Genomic DNA, 18,720 nt, shown 5'->3' with positions numbered 1-18,720 from the left:
GAAAGATGCATTGAAGCCCTGACTTGGAACTGTAGAAAAAGGTTTCTCATCGCCATTTCATCTTTGGCTGTCGTACAGGGCACTAACGTCGGCTTGTCTAACATTTCCAGTGGCCAGTATACCTTTACTAAATCTCTTATTTTCTGATTCAGCCTTACTCTACTGCCTCTTCCTTCCTCTTGACAGCTGAGCTGACTCGTGAGCATATGTATCAGCTTCTTTATAAAGTACCGACAGGCCTAATTACTTATGAAAGATGCATTGAAGCCCTGACTTGGAACTGTAGAAAAAGGTTTCTCATCGCCATTTCATCTTTGGCTGTCGTACAGGGCACTAACGTCGGCTTGTCTAACATTTCCAGTGGCCAGTATACCTTTACTAAATCTCTTATTTTCTGATTCAGCCTTACTCTACTGCCTCTTCCTTCCTCTTGACAGCTGAGCTGACTCGTGAGCATATGTATCAGCTTCTTTATAAAGTACCGACAGGCCTAATTACTTATGAAAGATGCATTGAAGCCCTGACTTGGAACTGTAGAAAAAGGTTTCTCATCGCCATTTCATCTTTGGCTGTCGTACAGGGCACTAACGTCGGCTTGTCTAACATTTCCAGTGGCAAGTATACCTTTACTAAATCTCTTATTTTCTGATTCAGCCTTACTCTACTGCCTCTTCCTTCCTCTTGACAGCTGAGCTGACTCGTGAGCATATGTATCAGCTTCTTTATAAAGTACCGACAGGCCTAATTACTTATGAAAGATGCATTGAAGCCCTGACTTGGAACTGTAGAAAAAGGTTTCTCATCGCCATTTCATCTTTGGCTGTCGTACAGGGCACTAACGTCGGCTTGTCTAACATTTCCAGTGGCCAGTATACCTTTACTAAATCTCCTATTTTCTGATTCAGCCTAGCTCTACTGCCTCTTCCTTCCTCTTGATAGCGGAGCTTACTCGTGAGCATTTGGATCAGCTTGGTTCTTAAGTACCGACACGCCTAATTACCTATGAAAAGCGCCTACTGAACTCCGGGTTGCGGGTTTGACCCGGTGGCAGCATTTTGATCGGCACGAAATGTAAATGCACCTCTTGGCTGAGAATGCAATGGTCGTTAAAGAAAAAAAAAAGACCCCGGATCGTTGAAATAATCCTGAGACTACTTTTACTGCGTGCCTCAAAGCCACATTATTTAGACATCAATCAATCAATCAATCAATCAATCAATCAATCAATCAATCAATCAATCAATCAATCAATCAATCAATCAATCAATCAATCAATCAATCAATCAATCAATCAATCAATCAATCAATCAATCAATCAATCAATCAATCAATCAGCTACAATGGTAAAGTGCATAAGAAGCGCCGCCTATTGCTTCTGTTCCTATTACCTCAACCGACCCTATGCTGAATTTAATTTTCAGCGCGCTAGTACTCGTGCCCACTTTCAGAGAAAAAGTCGTTTGCCCTTCTGCTGCTTTAGGCAGGTAGCAGCCTGCCGTCAACAATCTGCCCAGGTGTCTGTATATATAGATTTATAGGTCGTCATATGTAATTTGCATCCGGGTACTCGTGAGAATGTGGTAACTACGCTGTCAACAGCCCACTCTGCAGGTGGCATACCCTAGGTGCCACCGATGATGATGACAAGAACGCCGCCGCCGTAACGGAAGCCGCGACTGATATGCACGCATATCCGTCTTCATGCATGCGGTGCCAACAAAAAGAATGCACTTCACATACCACTTGCAATCGCGCAGCAATATTGTGAATAACAACGAATAACCACAATAAACAATGAAAAAGTAAGATGAACAACGCAAAACAGTGGCCACACAGTGCATCATATTTGCATTTGGTGCAAAAACGAAAGTCGGCGGTAGTTTTTTCATCCCCGCTGCTGAAAACGTTTGCCACCCCGAATTTCCTTGAAAGACTATACTAGGCAATCTACTAGGGGCACAAAAATAGCCTTCTGCATGCTCATTCCATAAATCGAAGTAAAAAAATTAGTGAACAATGTGTGCAGTGTCGTTTTCAAGCGTCAAACCTGGCGTCTATGTCCTCTTCGACTATATTAGAGTTTCTTCTCAATTCATTATGCCCTCGAAGAGGCTTTTTCTTAATAAATAGAAGCATTCCTTTTCGGTTTGGTTGGGCTTATGGGGTTTAATGTCCCAAAGCGTCTCAGGCTATGAGGGACGCCGTACTGAAGGGCCCCAGATGATTTCGACCACCTGGGGTCTTTTAACGTGCACTGACATCGCACAGTACTTGTGGCTCTAGAATTTTGCCTCCATCCGTAGCTGTTAAGGTGAAGGCTTCTGGTGCAGCGTAGTAGTCGGTGCTATCAACATCACATGTTCGCACTTGGGTTACGCGCTTTCCGTTGGTAATCGTAGAGCCTTTCTCCGTTGTACTGGTGCATTCGACGGCATGTTCGGACGCTCTTCCGTTCACGCTCCGCCGGGTTCATCAATGGCCGCCGAATTTTGTGACAAACGCCAATTTACACAGCGACCTCTTTTATCTCAATGATGTTGCTAGCCTTTGGTTTCGTAACCATGAACCTCACATGCCGACATGGTCCTCGTTTAAAAAAAAAATCTTCGTGGATGTCTTCGACCGCCCTACCTTGCGGAAAACACGCCGGGGAACGCCGCCTTCATCGAGCGCAGCAAAACCTAGAGGCTGACCAGCTACATCGAGAATATTGCTTGACTTAAGTCTTATGTCCCTTCAGTTAACTTTTAGCCTCCGGACCAGCCTCTTCTTCGAAGACGCCAGCCAGTTGAGTCCAGCAGAAGTAATGCACTGGCTGGCTGTCACTGCTCCGTTGAGTAGCGGGGCCTGCCTCAAGACCAGCCACTCATTCAAAGACATTTTCTAATCGGGCCCTGCAGGAGTGATGAAATAGCTTTCACTTATGTGAAAGAGAACTTGTCACTCACTACTCCAATGCGTGGTGTCGCTTGCCTATGGACCGGTCAGTCGTTCTAGATTGTCTTGGTTGCCAGACACTCCTTTAATTTTTGATGTCGCTTTCTTGTTTATGTCGCTTTGCGGTATCAACAGAAGGGACTTGGGTCGCTGAGAAGCTTCTCCCTTGAGTAGGGAAGTCGATGCAGCCTTTCCAGGAAGCGTCGCGAAGTGCGATCGCGCTTGGCGACAGCTCGAAAACAACAACATACTGTTTTCACCTGGCTAACATAGTTGTGTCGCAAGCCAAAGTTACAGTCGCCTCAGTAGCTCGCAGAGTGAACTGTATCGGCACATTTTTTCTCTTTGTGCTGATGGTTGCAGGCAATATAATGCAAGTATTTATTTATTAAAAAAAGGAAACAGCACGCATTATTTTTTGTTTTACATGGAGAATTTTTCCTGGATATTACCCTAGAATCTTCTATTCGCGTCGTCGTATTTCTTGAAAAAGCATGTTAAGATATTTTAGATAATTGGTTTGTCAATAATTTGCAACTTATTTTCCTACCAAGCCCCAAGAATGGTATAGTGATGGCTTGTGTATATATGGGAACTATTACGATCTCAACAAAATGCGAGAGGCCATCGTTAGACACACTGAGCCAGACAGGGAGTAACACATTGCACTGTAGTTCTTTGGTCGCCCTCATCAAAAGGGGAATATGATGTTTTTTTATAATGGATTTAAATATGTCAGACATCAGCCTCTTTGCTGCAGTTGTCCTCACCAGCATCAACTCTGCGAATTCTATATTATCATGCGTTTAAATGAACAGTGGCACTGCTTGCGTAGCTTGGAGCCTGGTTACGACTGAGCTGGCGTACGTTTTTTTGTTGCAGGAGATGACGAAGACGTTATTATGGCTGGCAAAATTGGAACAGCTTGAAGATGCTGAGTGCCTGGTGGTGGTGCTGATGTCGCATGGTGACGAGAAAATAATTTATGGAGTGGATGACGAGCCGCTATGCTTGGAGGAAGATGTTTACGAGCAGTTTAACAACGCTAATTGCCCGGCTCTCCAGGGAAAGCCGAAGCTCTTTCTTGTGGAGGCCTGTAGAGGAGGTATGTGAAAAACGCTTATGTTCTTTGGTTCCGCACCTGGACTGCGTACCTTCCTTCGCAACAGATCGCAAACTCTCAAGAGTAGGAAAATAGGAACTAAAAAAAAATGGCTAAACCAGTTAAAGATTCGGCGTGAGTCGGCATCTGCGTTGCGCCGACACTTCCTATGCTTTCTTTCCAGCGAGGCCTTTTTAGCACGAACTTCCTATGATACGGCAGTTTCAGTACTTGAAGGTTCAGCCTCTACGCGCTGTCGCTGGCACCGCTGTTGCTCCTTCGAGGCCTTTCGTCGCCCGCAATTCCTTGGTCTGGCTACGCAGCTGATCGGGCTCTTGTTGGGCGACGAGCTCAACCGGGTCTTTTGGACGGCGAGTCTCGCAAACACGACATCTTCCTTCGCAGCAATGATTATACAGCACGGCAGCTGCTGCTGCGCCATCCACGCCTGCTGGTTTTTCTGTTTGTTGTTCTATTTTTCCGACCGCCCGCTGAGGGATCTTGTCTGAGCTTCCTCACTTCGCTTCCGAGCTGCAGCCACTCGGTGTCACAGAAAAACACCAAAGGTATTAGACTGGTTCACCCGGCTGATGGCTTTTGTGCCTCCTCTTGCCAACGGCTGGTTGCAGGGTTACGCGAACTTGTGATTCAGACATTTCTGTTTCTCTCTGCGCAGCACGGTCGTTTCATTTTCTTCTCCTTCTTGTTTGATTACTCTGTTCGCTGTTCGTTTTGTTTTTCTCTCTCCTTTCCCACCTGACCGGTTGTTTTTCTCTCTTCTTTCAACCTCTCTGCCGGCTACAACATCGCCCAATTTTCGCATCGCCGCCTCTCTATCTTCTCTTTCTCTTTTAATTGCTTTGAATGGTGACCTTCTACGGGATTCATACACATTCATACACGGATACATGCATGCTCGAGGCAGGAGGCAAGAGGATGCGAATACGCTATCCAAATATACAGAACGCCGAAAACGATGGAAAGCCAGGTGTTATGGTTTTCCAAAAAGTAATGCCTTTTTGCTTTTTTTCTCGAACACAATTAACTAAACAGTCATAAAACACACAAAAAATGCAGCCGCATGTCTGCAGAATCTGTATTACACTTCAATGCAATTCCCGTCGATTGCACGGTTTGGCGCCACCGGGGAACAAGTGCGTGCATGCGTTCTTTGTGCCAGCTTTTTTCCTTCTGGTGCAACCTTGTCTTTATGGCGTAAATTACGGTTACATTGTCGTAAATTCTCGATCCACGAAGCGCATATTTTAGACGCCCGAAAAATGAATATCAGAAGATGCTAAGCCAGGACTGTAAGGAGGAAGAGGCAGGACCGTCCGCGGAAACTTGGCGCTCACTTATTTCGTTTTCAGGCTAGTGCCAGGGTGGGCGTTATCTTTATGAAGAAGAATCTCTCTGCCACTCTTGTTACTTTGGACGTGCTGGTAACGCTGTTTAATTTCCACAGGGTTTTGATCTAAGGGTCTGAGCTTACCCTCTCACTCTTAGGCAGCGCATCGGCAAGGATAACTCCAAGAATGCGTCAGAAAACACTGATCATGACTTTTCCGTCCGACTTCGTCATATTGAACTTTGATGTTCTTGGCGAACTCGAATGACGCCATTTCATCGATTGTCTTTTTGTTGGTGATGAATTTTTATGGCTCAAGGGGTGGTCGCAAAGACCCATTTAAGCATTTCACTCCGAAGAAGCCGAGTGCCAGGCCAGGGAAAAGTTTGCACCCATTGTGTCACCGGTGTCCATCCGGCGCAACTAGGGATTGGAACCCCGCACCTCTCGCATGCGAGACAGATGTTTAAACCACTACACCACCGCTCCGGTTTGTCTTCCTGTTTCTGGGTCAAAGTGATTACCCCATGTTTCATCATCGGTCGCTATCCGAGAACAGAAGTCCTCCTGTATAGCACCGAAACGCTTCAGCAGCTTGGAACAAAGCGCTACTCTGCTTTCTGTGCTCAGTTCTGAGGCTTCGTGGAACCCACATCGCGCATATCTCGAAGTATCCAAGAGTCTCGACGACTCTTTCTGCACTTCCTTTGCTTATAGACAACTCCTCAGCCAACAGACGAACCGGAATAAGACGGTCTGCTCGGATGATGGTGTCGGCGCGCTCCTGCGTCTCGAAACTGGCTGTAGTGGCAGGACACCCCGGCCTCCCAGACCGCGCGGATTTTTCCAGCTTTTTCTGAATCTGTGACTTGCCCGACCCAGCGTGCAACATTCTTCTATCGTGTGCAGAGCTTCTACAGACAGGACCCAAATGTTCATGCATACAACGAACACTTTCTTCTCGAGCTACAAGCAATTAAATGACAGCTCGCTGTCTACAACTGGCGTCAAATACCGACGCCGCTTTTTTATGCTGATATAGCGGCGCCATCAGTGTGAAGAGTTGAAAGTGGCCACACATACGCGAGAGGCATGGGTTTGCTAGCCTGTGAAATATTAGCAGAATATTTTGTTCTGAAACACAGAAAAAAAAACGAGGGCCATTATTTTATGGAGCTCTACTAGACGCGAGGACACAGAACTGCGTTCCGCCGAAGCTTAGCGGAGGCAAGTTTAGCGGCCAGACATAACAGTGAGTGCCGTGGCCACCGAGGTGCGTTGACGCTGGGGCAGATATTCAGCGAAGCGAGCCGAAGAAGCGGAGGCAAGAAGGCGTCACTGACAAGTGAAATCCTTCACTAGGCAACTCAAAGAAGATTAATTTAGATGCATTTACTCTGCCTCATGCATCAGGCACTGAGATCGTTTGCCTAATGAACGACCCTTCGGGCCGTCTTCATCGGTGTAGCTTGCGACTCCAGGAATTCGACGCCATCATGGTATACAAGTCTGGACGCAAGCACTCAGACCCCGATTGCTTCTCATGAGTCCCTATCAATGCAGGGCAGAGAGACGACGATGCGTTCGTCAGAAATAATAAGCACCAGCACTCTCGTTCAGGAACAATACGCGGACACTAGGATATGAGGTTTCATTAATTACCTTGAAAGCAAGAGGTCATTTTTCCTCGCGCCATTACAACCTAGAGTACCTGCCATTTGCTTTTGGAAAAGAAACCTCCCGAATAAAAAGAGCTTTGGTCTAAACAAAAGACCCTGCCTTGTAATCATTGCTCATCGACTTCCAAGAGAACAGCAGTTCCCAACTGGTAGCGAGGTGCTGGGAGTGATAGGGGTATTCGTCTACTTTGGGGAGGCAGTGGCCGCTCGTCCTGGTTGTGAGGGGGAAATAACTAGAAGAATAAGAATGGGACGGAGTACATACGGCAGGTACTCTCAGATCAGGAATGACAGTTTGCCTATATTCCTCAATAGCAAAGTATACAACAGCTTCCTTTTATTGGTACTCACCTAAAAAGCAGAGACGTCAAGGCTAACGAAAAGGGCTCAGCTTAAGTTCAGGACAACGCAGCGAGCTATGGAAAGAAGAATGGTAGGTGTAACGTTAAGAGACCGGAAGCGGGCTGAGTTGATGAGGGAAGAAACACGGATTAATGATTCTCTAGTCGAAATCAAGAGGAAGAGATGGGCTTTGGCAGGGCATATAATGCAAAGGCAAGATAACCGCTTGTCCTTAAGGGTAGTGGAGTGGATTCCAGGAGAAGGCAAGCGTAGCAGAGGGTGGCAGAAAGTTAGGTGGGCGGATGAGATTAAGAAGCTACCGGGGATACGGTGGCCGCAGCTGACAAAGGAAGGGGTTAATTGGAATGGAAGAGGCCTTTGCCCTGCAGTGGGCATAGTCAGGGAGATGATGAGTTACGACCACCATGCGCTGTCAGATCATGCTTTGCAAAAAAGGCAGAGCTCCACGTTATACGGAAAAGAAATCATGGCTTCGGCATTTAGATGCTTCCTCTTGTTTGCTTGCGGCTTGAACCAAATGTGCGGGAAGCCATAGCACAACACATTTTTCGGCACCGTAATGGAGAAACTAACAGTAAGCGGGGTTATTGGAGGTTATATCCTCTGGAATGCATCCTCTGGACAAGGTACCCAGGGAACAGTTGACGCATCATTTCCTCTAAGGAGCCACCTCCCATAATTTGTCAGTGGTTGCCCTGAGGCCTAATGATGTAGATACGTGAAGCATGGCAATCGTACATGTCGTGATATAATTTAGTGCGTGGCGAAGACATTGATGTCTAAGCAGCGTATGGCACTCAATGATTTCAAGTTTCAGTACTCAAGTCAAGTGTGAGCTTTTGCACGTGGCGTTAAAGTAGGGACACAAGGCTAACTGAGGTGTCGCCTTGGAATCTATTGGACTAAAACGCACCATTTTGGGAATCGTATCAAATGCTTAACTCCCGGTACTGGGAATGACTGAAACCACCTTCAACTCTTCATCTGTGACACCACTGATGCTGAAAATTTTAAGAAGTTTGTTTGTGACTTTGGATGCCCTTCCTTTTTTGTAGTACTTAAGCTAACGGCGAAAATTTAAATAATACTTCAAACGGTCACTTTTACTGCTGTCCGAAGTGAGTACGTTCAGTACTATGCACGCCAGGCATGACGTCATATCCCTTGCCTTTTTCTTTTGCAGAAAAGTATGATAATGGCACTCCTGATCGATACTACAATGAAGTGGCGAATACGACAGCGGACTCTCTCCCGGCACCGAGTAATCCATACAGGATGCGGTCGTCTTGCCCGCACCGACGTGTGGCGGCTTGGTCCGATATGTGCATATTTTATTCCACCGTGCCTGGTTATGTAGGTTTCAGGAACGCTGCAATGGGATCATGGCTTTTCCAAGATCTTTTTGACGTATTCGTCAAGCATGCCGGCATGAAGCATATAGAAAAAATGTTTCGACTGATACAAGAAAAAATACTTAGTCGTACTCGATATGGCGGTGAAAGGCAAACGCCATGTGTCGAACTGCGTGGCTGGACGAAGAAGCTGTACTTTAACCCTGGTCAGCGTGCCATTGCTCTCCCAGCACCTCGTCGAAGGTGAATGGTTTATTCATGCTTGGAAACTATGTCAAGACCGAAATCGTTACTGCGCTAAAAAGACAGACATTACGAATAAAACGGCACATGTCGTGTTCCTTTAGTGGTGCCGTTGTTATCCTGATGTTTTTTCTGGGTATCTGTTACTTGAGAGCAGTACCTTTATTCTAGTCATGACCGTTCATCAACTAGCCCGACTTGCTGCTTTACTACAACTGTGTCAGGCCTTGTGAATGGCATGTTAAGCCTAACGGACAGAATGAGCCTCTCTTTAGACCTTGGTATACTGGCAGCTGGGCACATGAAACAATGTTACGGTCGTTGACAAGAGTTATGCCTTCTCAATGGTTGCGTTATTTCGAAATGCATATTGTTTTCTTTGTAATTTATTCTCAGCTATTCTTATGACAGTTATACTGGCCTTAATTATTGTGGTATTTTGAATCTGTTGTGTGCCTGTTTTGTGATCACTTGATTTGTTTTGCCAAACTTTTTTATTGTTTTCTGCTCAAAATAGTCGAGTGGTAACAAGGTGTGTGCTGTGGTAATACAACTGCGCGTTCTTAGGTTACTCACTGTAGAGACTTGAGGCGCGGCGCTAAGCAGTTTCTGATGTCTTCATAAAATACCAACAGCGTGATAACCTTAGGTCCTGAACAGTATGGGATTTAGCTGTCGCTGAGAAAAGGTATATCAATCTCACGAAGATATTAGGTTCATGGCATACCTGTGCTCTTGTATATCGCAGAATTATTACGTTCGGAATACTTTTCAAGGTCTTAAAGGTGCACTGAAGAGGATTCTGAACTTGTCTTTTTGCCGCGGGAACTGGATCTACACGTTGCTAGCATTCTTAGAAACTGCGACTTATTGCCCTCTGTGGCCGATTTCCCTAATTAAATCGAATTAACGTCCGGCTCCCGCCTTTATTTTTCGAATTCTCCGCGTACGGTGGGCGGAGTCGACCAACGCGTGAAGTGCCTTTCAGCCAGCTCCGTGGAGGCTTTGCTTTCGCTTTATTTTGTTTTTTAGGTTTCCATGAATAAATAGATAATTCGCAGATAATATAGCCGCAAAATAAGCCCGCAGAAATAAAAATACGCGCGGACTATTTGCTACTACGGACTACTACGTATTACTGCGCCGATGGCAGAGCGGCAAGCCGCCACGGGTTGCGTTGTTAACCGTGTTGTGTTTTGCCGTTGTAGTTACCTCGTGCTGTGCATTATATTGCAACGGATATTCACAGAAGACGATGAGAAGGAAGTGCCTGACTGGTGTGCGCGCGCTAGTGTTCGGTGTCTCCTGTGTTGTTCGCTCTGCGCTCCGGTCGCCCTTGCTTGTGACTAGCCTTTCGGGCATTGTAACATCTTTGATGGAGCGTGTCGGGTATCGTCCCCAGTACCACGGAGCTCCGAAGCGGTCGTCAAACCGGCGCTACTACCATCATGGCCCCACCCAGCGAGTCGCCGACCACTTCTGCTGCTCCTTTCGTGGTCATGGCTTCGTCCCGTGACCCCGGTACTTTTTCGGGAAACGACGGCACCGATGTCGATGACTGGTTAAGCCTTTACGAAAGAGTAAGCGCGTATAACCGGTGGGATCAAACGTTAATGCTTGCTAACGTCATTTTCTATCTGAATGGAACGGCGACGGTGTGGTTTGAAACCAACGAAGAAGAACTTACCAGTTGGGATATATTCAAAGAGAAATTGCGAGCACTCTTCGGAAGACCTGACGATAGGCAGACCATTGCGAAAAAACAGCTTGCTTCTCGTGCGCAGTCGTCGACGGAAAGTTACGTGGCTTATATACAGGACGTATTGGCACTTTGCCACAAAGTCGATGCCACCATGACCGAGTCCGACAAGGTGGGCCACGTGCTGAAAGGCATTGCTGACGATGCCTTTCATCTGCTCGTTTGCAAAGACTGTACAACTGTTGACAGCATTATCAAGGAGTGCGGTCGATTCGAACAAGTCAAAAGCCGTCGCATTTCTCAACAGTTTTCCCGACTTCCAAACACAGCCGCTACATCTTCTTGCCAGGACCAACGACTTCAAACTCAAGTGCCCTCAGTCTCCTCCTGTCACCGACACAGTGACAAGAATTGTTCGCCGTGAACTCGAAGCCCTAGCCCCTGTGGTAACATCATCGACCACACCTACTGACCCACTGCCTTCCGTGTCGCTTATTCAGGCTGTCGTGCGGCAAGAACTCGCCCACCTCAACCTCCCTCCGGCTTTGTGCGCCATCGGAAACTCGTCCCCACAGCAACCACCTCCAGTCCCTTTCCGTAACACCTATTATTCACCACGGCGTTACCGCGATCCGAATGAGTGGCGCACGCCAGACGACCGCCCAATCTGTTTTCAATGCTCTCGGGTCGGCCACATTGCCCGCCACTGCCGCAGCCCCTGGACGTCACCCCAGCGAGACGCCTCCTACTACCGTCCAAACTACACTCGCCGCTTTTCACCCCGCCGCCCATCCGAGACGTCTGAGGCCGCCGATCAACCTCCACGACAGTCCTCCCGTTCGCCTTCGCCGCTAGCCCGCCGCTCACCCTCACCGCAGTCGCCTCGTGTTTCGACTGCTGCGTCCTACCGCCCCTCTCATCGGGAAAACTAAGTGATGCAGCTCCCGGAGGTGACGCTGCATCAACGACCCGGACCTCAAACTCTCTACTGACGACTCGACCCAATCTGCTTGACGTTACAGTTGACGGTGTTCCTGTGCGCGCCCTTATTGACACCGGTGCCCATATTTCCGTGATGAGTGCTGACCTCCGCCGTCGCCTACGCAAAGTCCTTACGCCTGCAACGTCCCGTGTGCGCGTCGCGGATGGTGCCATGCCTGCTGTCGAGGGACTGTGCACCGCTCGCGTGACCATCGGAGACCACAGTACGCCGGTTCAGTTCACCGTCCTTACCACATGCGCCCATGACCTCATTCTCGGTTTAGACTTTTTGTCGGATCATTCTGCCCTGATTGACTGCTCGCAGGGTGTCCTTCACCTTGAGCTTCCCCAACTCGATCCTGACCCCATCGACTCGTCGCTCCGGTTGACCTGCCCGGACTATGCCCACCTGCCCCCTCAAGCCTTATCTTTCGTTTCCCTCACGCCTTCTCGCCCTGTTCCCGATGGTGACTACATCGTTGCGCCAGTCCTTGACCTCGCACTGACCCGCAGTGTTGTCCTGCCCCATACCATCGCCACCGTCACAGCCAACAACCTGCCTCTACCTTTCTTGAACTTCGGCTTCTCCTCACAGCTGCTTCCAGCCGGCATGTGCGTCGCTACGTTGTCCCCACTCGCCCAGTGCCCTGTGGCTCCATTAGATGCCTCTCCTAATCGCGACCGCCCAGACCCACCGCGGTCCACTCCGCTGACCTCGGACGCATTCACGACCATGATGCCCACCGATCTCCGCCCCGACCAAACTTCTCAGCTTCGTGACCTTCTCCAGTCGTTCTCCGACATTTTTGACCTCTACAACACCTCACTGGGCCAAACTCTCGCTGTGACGCACCGCATTGACACCGGCGATGCCCCTCCCATTCGCCGCAGGCCCTACCGTGTCTCCCACGCCGAGCGCAAGGTCATAAACAACGAGGTCACAAAAATGCTTGCCAAGAACATAATCGAACCATCCCACAGTCCCTGGGCCTCTCCAGTGGTACTAGTGAAGAAAAAGGACGGCTCCTGGCGGTTTTGCATTGATTATCGACACCTCAATAAGATAACTAATAAAGACGTCTATCCTCTGCCGCGTATTGACGACGCCCTTGACTGCCTACACGGAGCCAAATTCTTCTCCTCCATAGATCTTCGTTCCGGCTACTGGCAAATTGCCGTCGATGAGAAGGACCGTGAGAAAACCGCTTTTGTGACCCCTGATGGCCTATATCAGTTTAAAGTAATGCCTTTTGGCCTATGCAACGCGCCAGCCACATTTGAGCGCATGATGGACGCCCTTTTGCAGGGATTTAAGTGGACCACGTGCCTGTGTTATCTGGACGACGTCGTTGTATTTTCGCCTACATTTTCATCCCACCTCGAAGACCTTTCCCAGATTCTTTCCCTCTTTCGTCGTGCCGGCCTACAGCTTAAAGGTGCACTGAAGAGGATTCTGAACATGTCTTTTTGCCGCGGGAACTTGATGTACAGGTTCCCAGCATTCTTAGGAGCTGCGACTTATTGCCCTGTGTGGCCGATTTCCTCAATTAAATCTAATTAACGTCCGGCTCCCGCCTTTTTTTTTGAATTCGGCCTCATACGATGGGCGGAGTCTACCAACGCGTCGAGTGCCTTTCAGTCAGCTCTGTGGAGGCTTTGCTTTGGCTTTATTTTGTTTTTTAAGTTTCCGTGAATAAGTAGTTGCATTCGTAGATAATATAGCCGCAAAATAAGCCAACAGAAATAAAATTACGCGCGGACTATTTGCTTTCGCCAATGACTTGACTGAAGTGAAATGAAAACCGCGAAAATAATCGAACTAATTTCTATTACTCTTTCTGGACACGCAGGATACAATAATTTGATAAATCCGCGACATAGTTGTGGTTCATAGAGCGTATCACTAAAAAAAAACAAGCCCGAAGCAGCCGGACTATGTTTTCTCCTCGTCTGCTGCCATAGGAGTGATGCGCCCTACCGCGGTGGCTTCGGCCTGCTCCGAGGAAGCGCTCGCCTCGCTTCTTTTACTTGTCTGTTGTTGGTGCACGCGGTCCTTACTCCCAGAAGGTCCTGTGTGCCCCACTTCCTACTTTTGCTATCCTGCGACATCCTTGGATCTACACTTTTTCGTGTGATCTGTGGGGCGCCATCGCGTTTTGTTGCGAGTGTTGTTCGGTTCGCGAGTGATATTTTCGCGATGCCGGACGTTTGTGCGGTGAGGTTGTGCCCTCATCGGACTAAGAAAAATTGGCACAAGGGCCTACGTTTGTTCGCCTTGCCGAAGGACGAACCGCGACGTAGTGCATGGCTACGTTGCGCGGGGCTCGATAACACCGAGACGCTACCAAAGTGTGTCCGCTTCTGCTCTGAACACTTCGAGATAAGCGCTTTCCATCGGCCCGACGTGAGTCACTCTCGCCTGCGTTGGAACGCTATGCCCACGCTTCGACTTCCCGTCGTCGATGGAACCGAGCAACAAGCCCCGAAGCGCCAAAGAGTACTGGTAAGTATTTCTATGAATTAATTTTCTTAGCATGGCTCGACAGTGTCGTTCTGTAGGATCGCTGACTCGAACATGCGTCAGGCTGAAGATATAGTTTGTTCTAAAAGTTACGTGGCTGTATCATGACGCGAATGGTCATCATTTGCAGAAGCGAAAGAAGTAACAGTGTTCCGTGCTTCGCGTTCGTAAGTGTGGGGTCGGCTAAATAAGCTTAGAAACTTTGATATACAGCTTGTTCGGCAATTTTACGCGCGCCGTACAATGCTTCCGCCGGCTAAAACGGTGCATTGTTCGCGCTCAAATTTCGCGCAGACATGGCGTTTGGTTGTAAATGCTGTGATTCACGATGCCGTGCACCCGATAGAAACTAATCAAGTTCCCAAATCGGTGTATTTATAGTGAAGGCGTGGAATGTAGAGCAATCCTGAAATGCTATGTTGCACCACCTCTAGCTTTGTAAACCGAAGTGACTGATCGGCCTTTGTACAACCATCTTTCAGAGCAAGGATCTTCAACCAGATCCCTCTGAGGCAAGGCTTTCAACAGCTGCAGCCAGCAGTGGTCCGTACCAGGACAATGGTTCTGTCGAACACAGCACTAGATCTGAAGCTGTCTGTAAGTCCTTATTGCATTTCGTCCATTCTGTGTGGATAAATATTTGTTTCCCTACAGTGACGCCAGCTGCGACTTCTCCTGGCCGTGTCACAGAGGAGCCCTTGCTGCTTCCACCCTTCGTCCCGGCCACATGCAGCAGTGATCCGCTTGACTGCTCATCTCCACAGGGTGACAGGCTAGACTCTGACTCCAGCTACTCTCCAACCTACCATGACGATACCGAAAGGTGGGCTCTTCACAGCTGCATGGGTTTTGGGCCTAACAGTTGGCACTATTCTGATTCCAGTGAGTCATCCGCAGAGAGTACACCAGCCCCCCCAGAAGAAGAACGGCAGTTCTTGGTCTTTGAGAGCTGTCTGAGGGAGCTGTTCCAGACATGCCCAGAGTGCTCGAGGCCTTGTGAAACCACCATTACCACGAAAGGCAGCTTCGTCAATGTCATTAGCATCTGTCCTCTGGAGCATGTCCGGACGTGGAACAGCCAGCCTGTCATCAATGGAAGGGCAGCAGGAAACCTTCAGTTGTCCAGCCACCTCCTCTTTTCAGGAGCAAATGTAGCTTCCACACTGAGGATGCTGCGCCACATGAATGTGCAGGTCCCAAGTGACCGGACCTTCTACAACTATCAGGATGCCCTCCTTTTTCCTGCGATAGAAAAGGTGACCAAAAACCATACTGATATATTTACCCCAGCTTGACCAGATGTTTTCAAAAAAGTTCAATTCTCGTTAGCCAGAAGGCAGAAATGAAGTTCAGATTAAACGAACACACTTCTCCTGACATCACTTTTTTGTTGTTTTGTAGTAACTACCGCTGCAGTAGTGCACAATCAAACTAAGTTGTAATTTTACACTGGGCTAGTCAAGAAATGGAATAACATTTGAACAGATCTGGCTACAAGAACAAGCTGAACTCATGGACCAGTTGAACAACCAAGAGGTTGATGTCACCGGTGATGGACGATTTGACTCCCCTGGGTTTTCTGCCAAGTTCCTGACATACAGCACGCATGTTGAGCAGATCAACAGAATTCTTCACTCGGTCCAGGTCCAGCTGGGGGAGGTCAGTAGACACGTCTGTGGAAAGTTGTTGCAGTAATTCAGTGATAAATATTTATGTAAGCCGTTGGTAAGTAGAGTGGAAATACAGGAATGTAATGATTGAAACCCGTCTTCATGCAGTCGGAGCAGGCAATGGCCAGCGTGAACATGGAGAAGGAAGGCCTAATCAAGCAGCTGGAATTCTTCAAGGAGAAATGTATGGCATGCCACAAAGGTTTATATGGTAGACAATTTATCGTTATCCCACCGACAATGCATAACACAGGTATCAAGATCCGGTCTCTCACAACTGACCGTCACCCTGCCATACGAAAGCACATGCAGACCCGTGAACCCAAGATCGAGCACTACTTTGACATTTGGCACATCTCAAAAGGTAAGAAAGTTGAGAGCATGATTGAAAAGATGCTTGCTTGCACAGAATGTGCTGCAGGCTTCCCTGATATGCCTTTTTAAAATTAAGGTGTCAAGAAAAAGCTAGCTGCGGCAAGCAAGCGGGCTGGATGCAAGGAGCTGGACCTCTGGATTCAGTCAACTACCAACCACATGTACTGGGCAGCCCGCGCTGGAGGGGGCAATGCAGAGCTGGTCGTCGACATCTGGCGGAGTATGAAAAATCACGTCATCAACCAGCACTCTGGACATGGCGGACTGTACCCAAGGTGTCTCCACAGCGACATGCCAGAGGAGACAAGAGTTTGGATGGACCCCAGTGAGTTGTTTTTGCCCTTGTCTAAATAACTTGTTTTAAAGCATACCTTTTCCTCAAGAGTCCCAGGCATACGAGCAATTCAAGCACATCACTGAGGACAAGCGTCTCCTCAAGGATATCACACAGATGTCCCCCCATGGCCAAACGTTTGCTCCGGAGGCATTCCACAGCGTCTTGATTGACTTCGCGCCAAAGTCTATGGCATTTTCTCCAGCAGGGATGCTCGCAAGGTAATATTATATTGTAGTTCTGTCCTGTGTCTAGAGGCAGTTGGTTTATTCCAAGAGTCAGCACGTAACCACATCCACGTACTCCAGATCATTAGGCAGCATTGCCATCCGATGCGATATCCTCAACTTACAGGACGCAGCTTGCCATCCTCCACTTCAATGACAATGCAGACCGGTCCCAGGCGAAGACAAAGGAAGGCAATTCACGCTGGATGATGAAGACTACCAAGGCGCGAAAGGGCCATCACACAGTGTGCCCCATCAAAACAGCTACCACTTACAGTAAGTATTATGCTTCATCCCAAATGAGTGACTTGAGGGGAGCCTTTTGGAATGAAGTAATGTGAAGATTTCATTTCCAGAGTATGTCGGAAAGCTTGTAAAAGAAGTTATCAGCAGCAGCGAGCTCTGGCAATCTCTCTCTGATGCATCAGAGGCCAACACAAGTACTTTCCCAGCACCAATGACCTCGGCCTTCACAAGGCCTTCTCTTCAGGACCTTGTGGAAGCAAGGAGGTCCCGCTTCAGCAGGGTCCCCAGTGAGGCTAGACCAAACAAGGTGAGGGCGACAACATCCAGCGTATTTGAAAGTCTGAACTGTCTGACGAGCTGCAAGATGTGTGTTCCCCCTTCTGCTGCACCAGAGGCCGACATAGCATCTTCGTGGCAGGGCTCGGAATCCTACTTTGCAAGTGTAATGAGGACCAATGGCTGCCAATGACATCACTCACACTGTGTCCCATGCAAACACTTCCAACTTTCAGTGAGTAACATGTGTAACTTCTGCATGAATGACATTCGGGGCGTATTTTCGAACAATATCATGCGCCAATTTCCTTTCCAGAGCGCACCTGAAACTTTGAGAAGGAAGTTATGAGCAGCGCCAAGAGTCAGCGATCCTTCTCTGATGCATCAGAAGCCAGCATAAGTGCTTTCCCAGCACCAACGATCGGCTTTCGCCAAGGTGAGGGTGACAACATCCAGCGTGTTTGAAAGTCTGAACTGTCTGACGAGCAGCAAGATGTGCGTTTCCCCTTTACTGTAACGGAGGTCGACATGAACGTCTTGTCAGCACATACTTTTACAAGTTTCTTGCATGCAGGTCCAACCAGCTACAGATTCCCAGGTTCCTGTCTACCCGGCCCCAGATTGTATGGACATGCCAAGACACGTATCCTTTGTTGAATGGTCACCTTGGCAACCAACATCTTTTGCAGAAAAATGACTGGTTCAGCCAGATCACACAGATTTTTCTCTCGGCAGAACCTGCCTGCAAGAGAGCGCGTATCCCAGTTGGCGGATAGGGATGCTCTTATCACAGTCTGGCCGTTCTCCTCTGCAATTTGTGCAGTCACTTGCAAGACACTGTTAGCAGGAATAAACTGATTCAGTGCACCTGCAGTTACATTCCCCTTGACTGGCAGAGGAGCAATTGAGGCAAGTGTGATAAGAGTGGTGCTTGCACCCGCGGACCAACAGGCATTCAGATTTGAGCAGGATCCCGGCCACCTACCAAGTGCCGGAAGGATTCTGCAGATACATCTAAGCAAGTCAATAAACTATTTTACAACTGCTATTCTGAGTGGCTTTGTGCATCTTTTCGTACTTTACCGCATGGCTGAAATACAGAGCTATACATTATGCTGCAAAAGAGCAATGGAGCCACCTAACTTACTGATTTTGAAACGCTGCTAGGCAAATACATTTCCTGCGAGTCAGTTGTGTATGGCAGTTTGATGAGCTGCAGAACAAAATTTTGTGAAGATGTGGAAGGTTCACACCTTGTTGGTTCATGTATCAGCAGGTTAGTTGAAGTCTGAAAGTTTTGGTCCACCACCACAGTTCTGTAAGCCTTTTAAACCAACTCTTATAGAGCAGTTGAATTACAAATAAGT

The 18,720-nt window shown here is 48.2% G+C and overlaps 2 protein-coding genes across 8 annotated transcripts in view; both read left to right on the top strand.

Moving 5' to 3' along the window:
* LOC149362803 (caspase-3-like) overlaps positions 1 to 12,795 on the top strand; it is a 51,461-nt gene extending 38,666 nt beyond the window's left edge. For all 3 annotated transcript variants that reach the window (XM_089573236.1, XM_089573238.1, XM_089573237.1), the window contains 2 exons: positions 3,820 to 4,042; positions 8,613 to 12,795. In XM_089573236.1, the coding sequence (XP_089429362.1) occupies positions 3,820 to 4,042; positions 8,613 to 9,028 (639 nt within the window). In that variant the 3' untranslated portion in view covers positions 9,029 to 12,795. The remainder of the gene's footprint in view (positions 1 to 3,819; positions 4,043 to 8,612) is intronic.
* An 834-nt stretch (positions 12,796 to 13,629) lies between these two features.
* Positions 13,630 to 18,401, top strand: LOC149362802 (uncharacterized). Of its 5 annotated transcripts, none has more exons than XM_089573232.1 (13): positions 13,630 to 14,207; positions 14,708 to 14,822; positions 14,880 to 15,048; positions 15,109 to 15,481; positions 15,711 to 15,884; positions 16,004 to 16,259; positions 16,347 to 16,595; positions 16,654 to 16,825; positions 16,959 to 17,107; positions 17,188 to 17,384; positions 17,470 to 17,588; positions 17,670 to 17,789; positions 17,928 to 18,401. In XM_089573232.1, exons 1-11 carry the CDS (start codon positions 13,902 to 13,904, stop codon positions 17,479 to 17,481), a joined length of 2,172 nt encoding a protein of 723 aa, XP_089429358.1. In that variant the 5' UTR covers positions 13,630 to 13,901; the 3' UTR covers positions 17,482 to 17,588; positions 17,670 to 17,789; positions 17,928 to 18,401. The 5 variants fall into 5 exon arrangements, with proteins under 5 accessions (XP_089429358.1, XP_089429359.1, XP_089429357.1 ...); XM_089573233.1 differs by having other exon boundaries at positions 14,880 to 15,481; positions 16,004 to 16,079; positions 16,149 to 16,259; XM_089573231.1 differs by having other exon boundaries at positions 14,880 to 15,481.
* Positions 18,402 to 18,720: the final 319 nt, after the last annotated feature.

The sequence above is a fragment of the Amblyomma mixtum genome, chromosome 2 (assembly GCF_055824585.1).
Source record: "Amblyomma mixtum isolate Tamu chromosome 2, ASM5582458v1, whole genome shotgun sequence".
Classification (NCBI taxonomy): domain Eukaryota; kingdom Metazoa; phylum Arthropoda; class Arachnida; order Ixodida; family Ixodidae; genus Amblyomma; species Amblyomma mixtum.
Note: the sequence above shows the minus strand (reverse complement) of the source record. Positions and strands in the feature narration are given on the sequence as shown.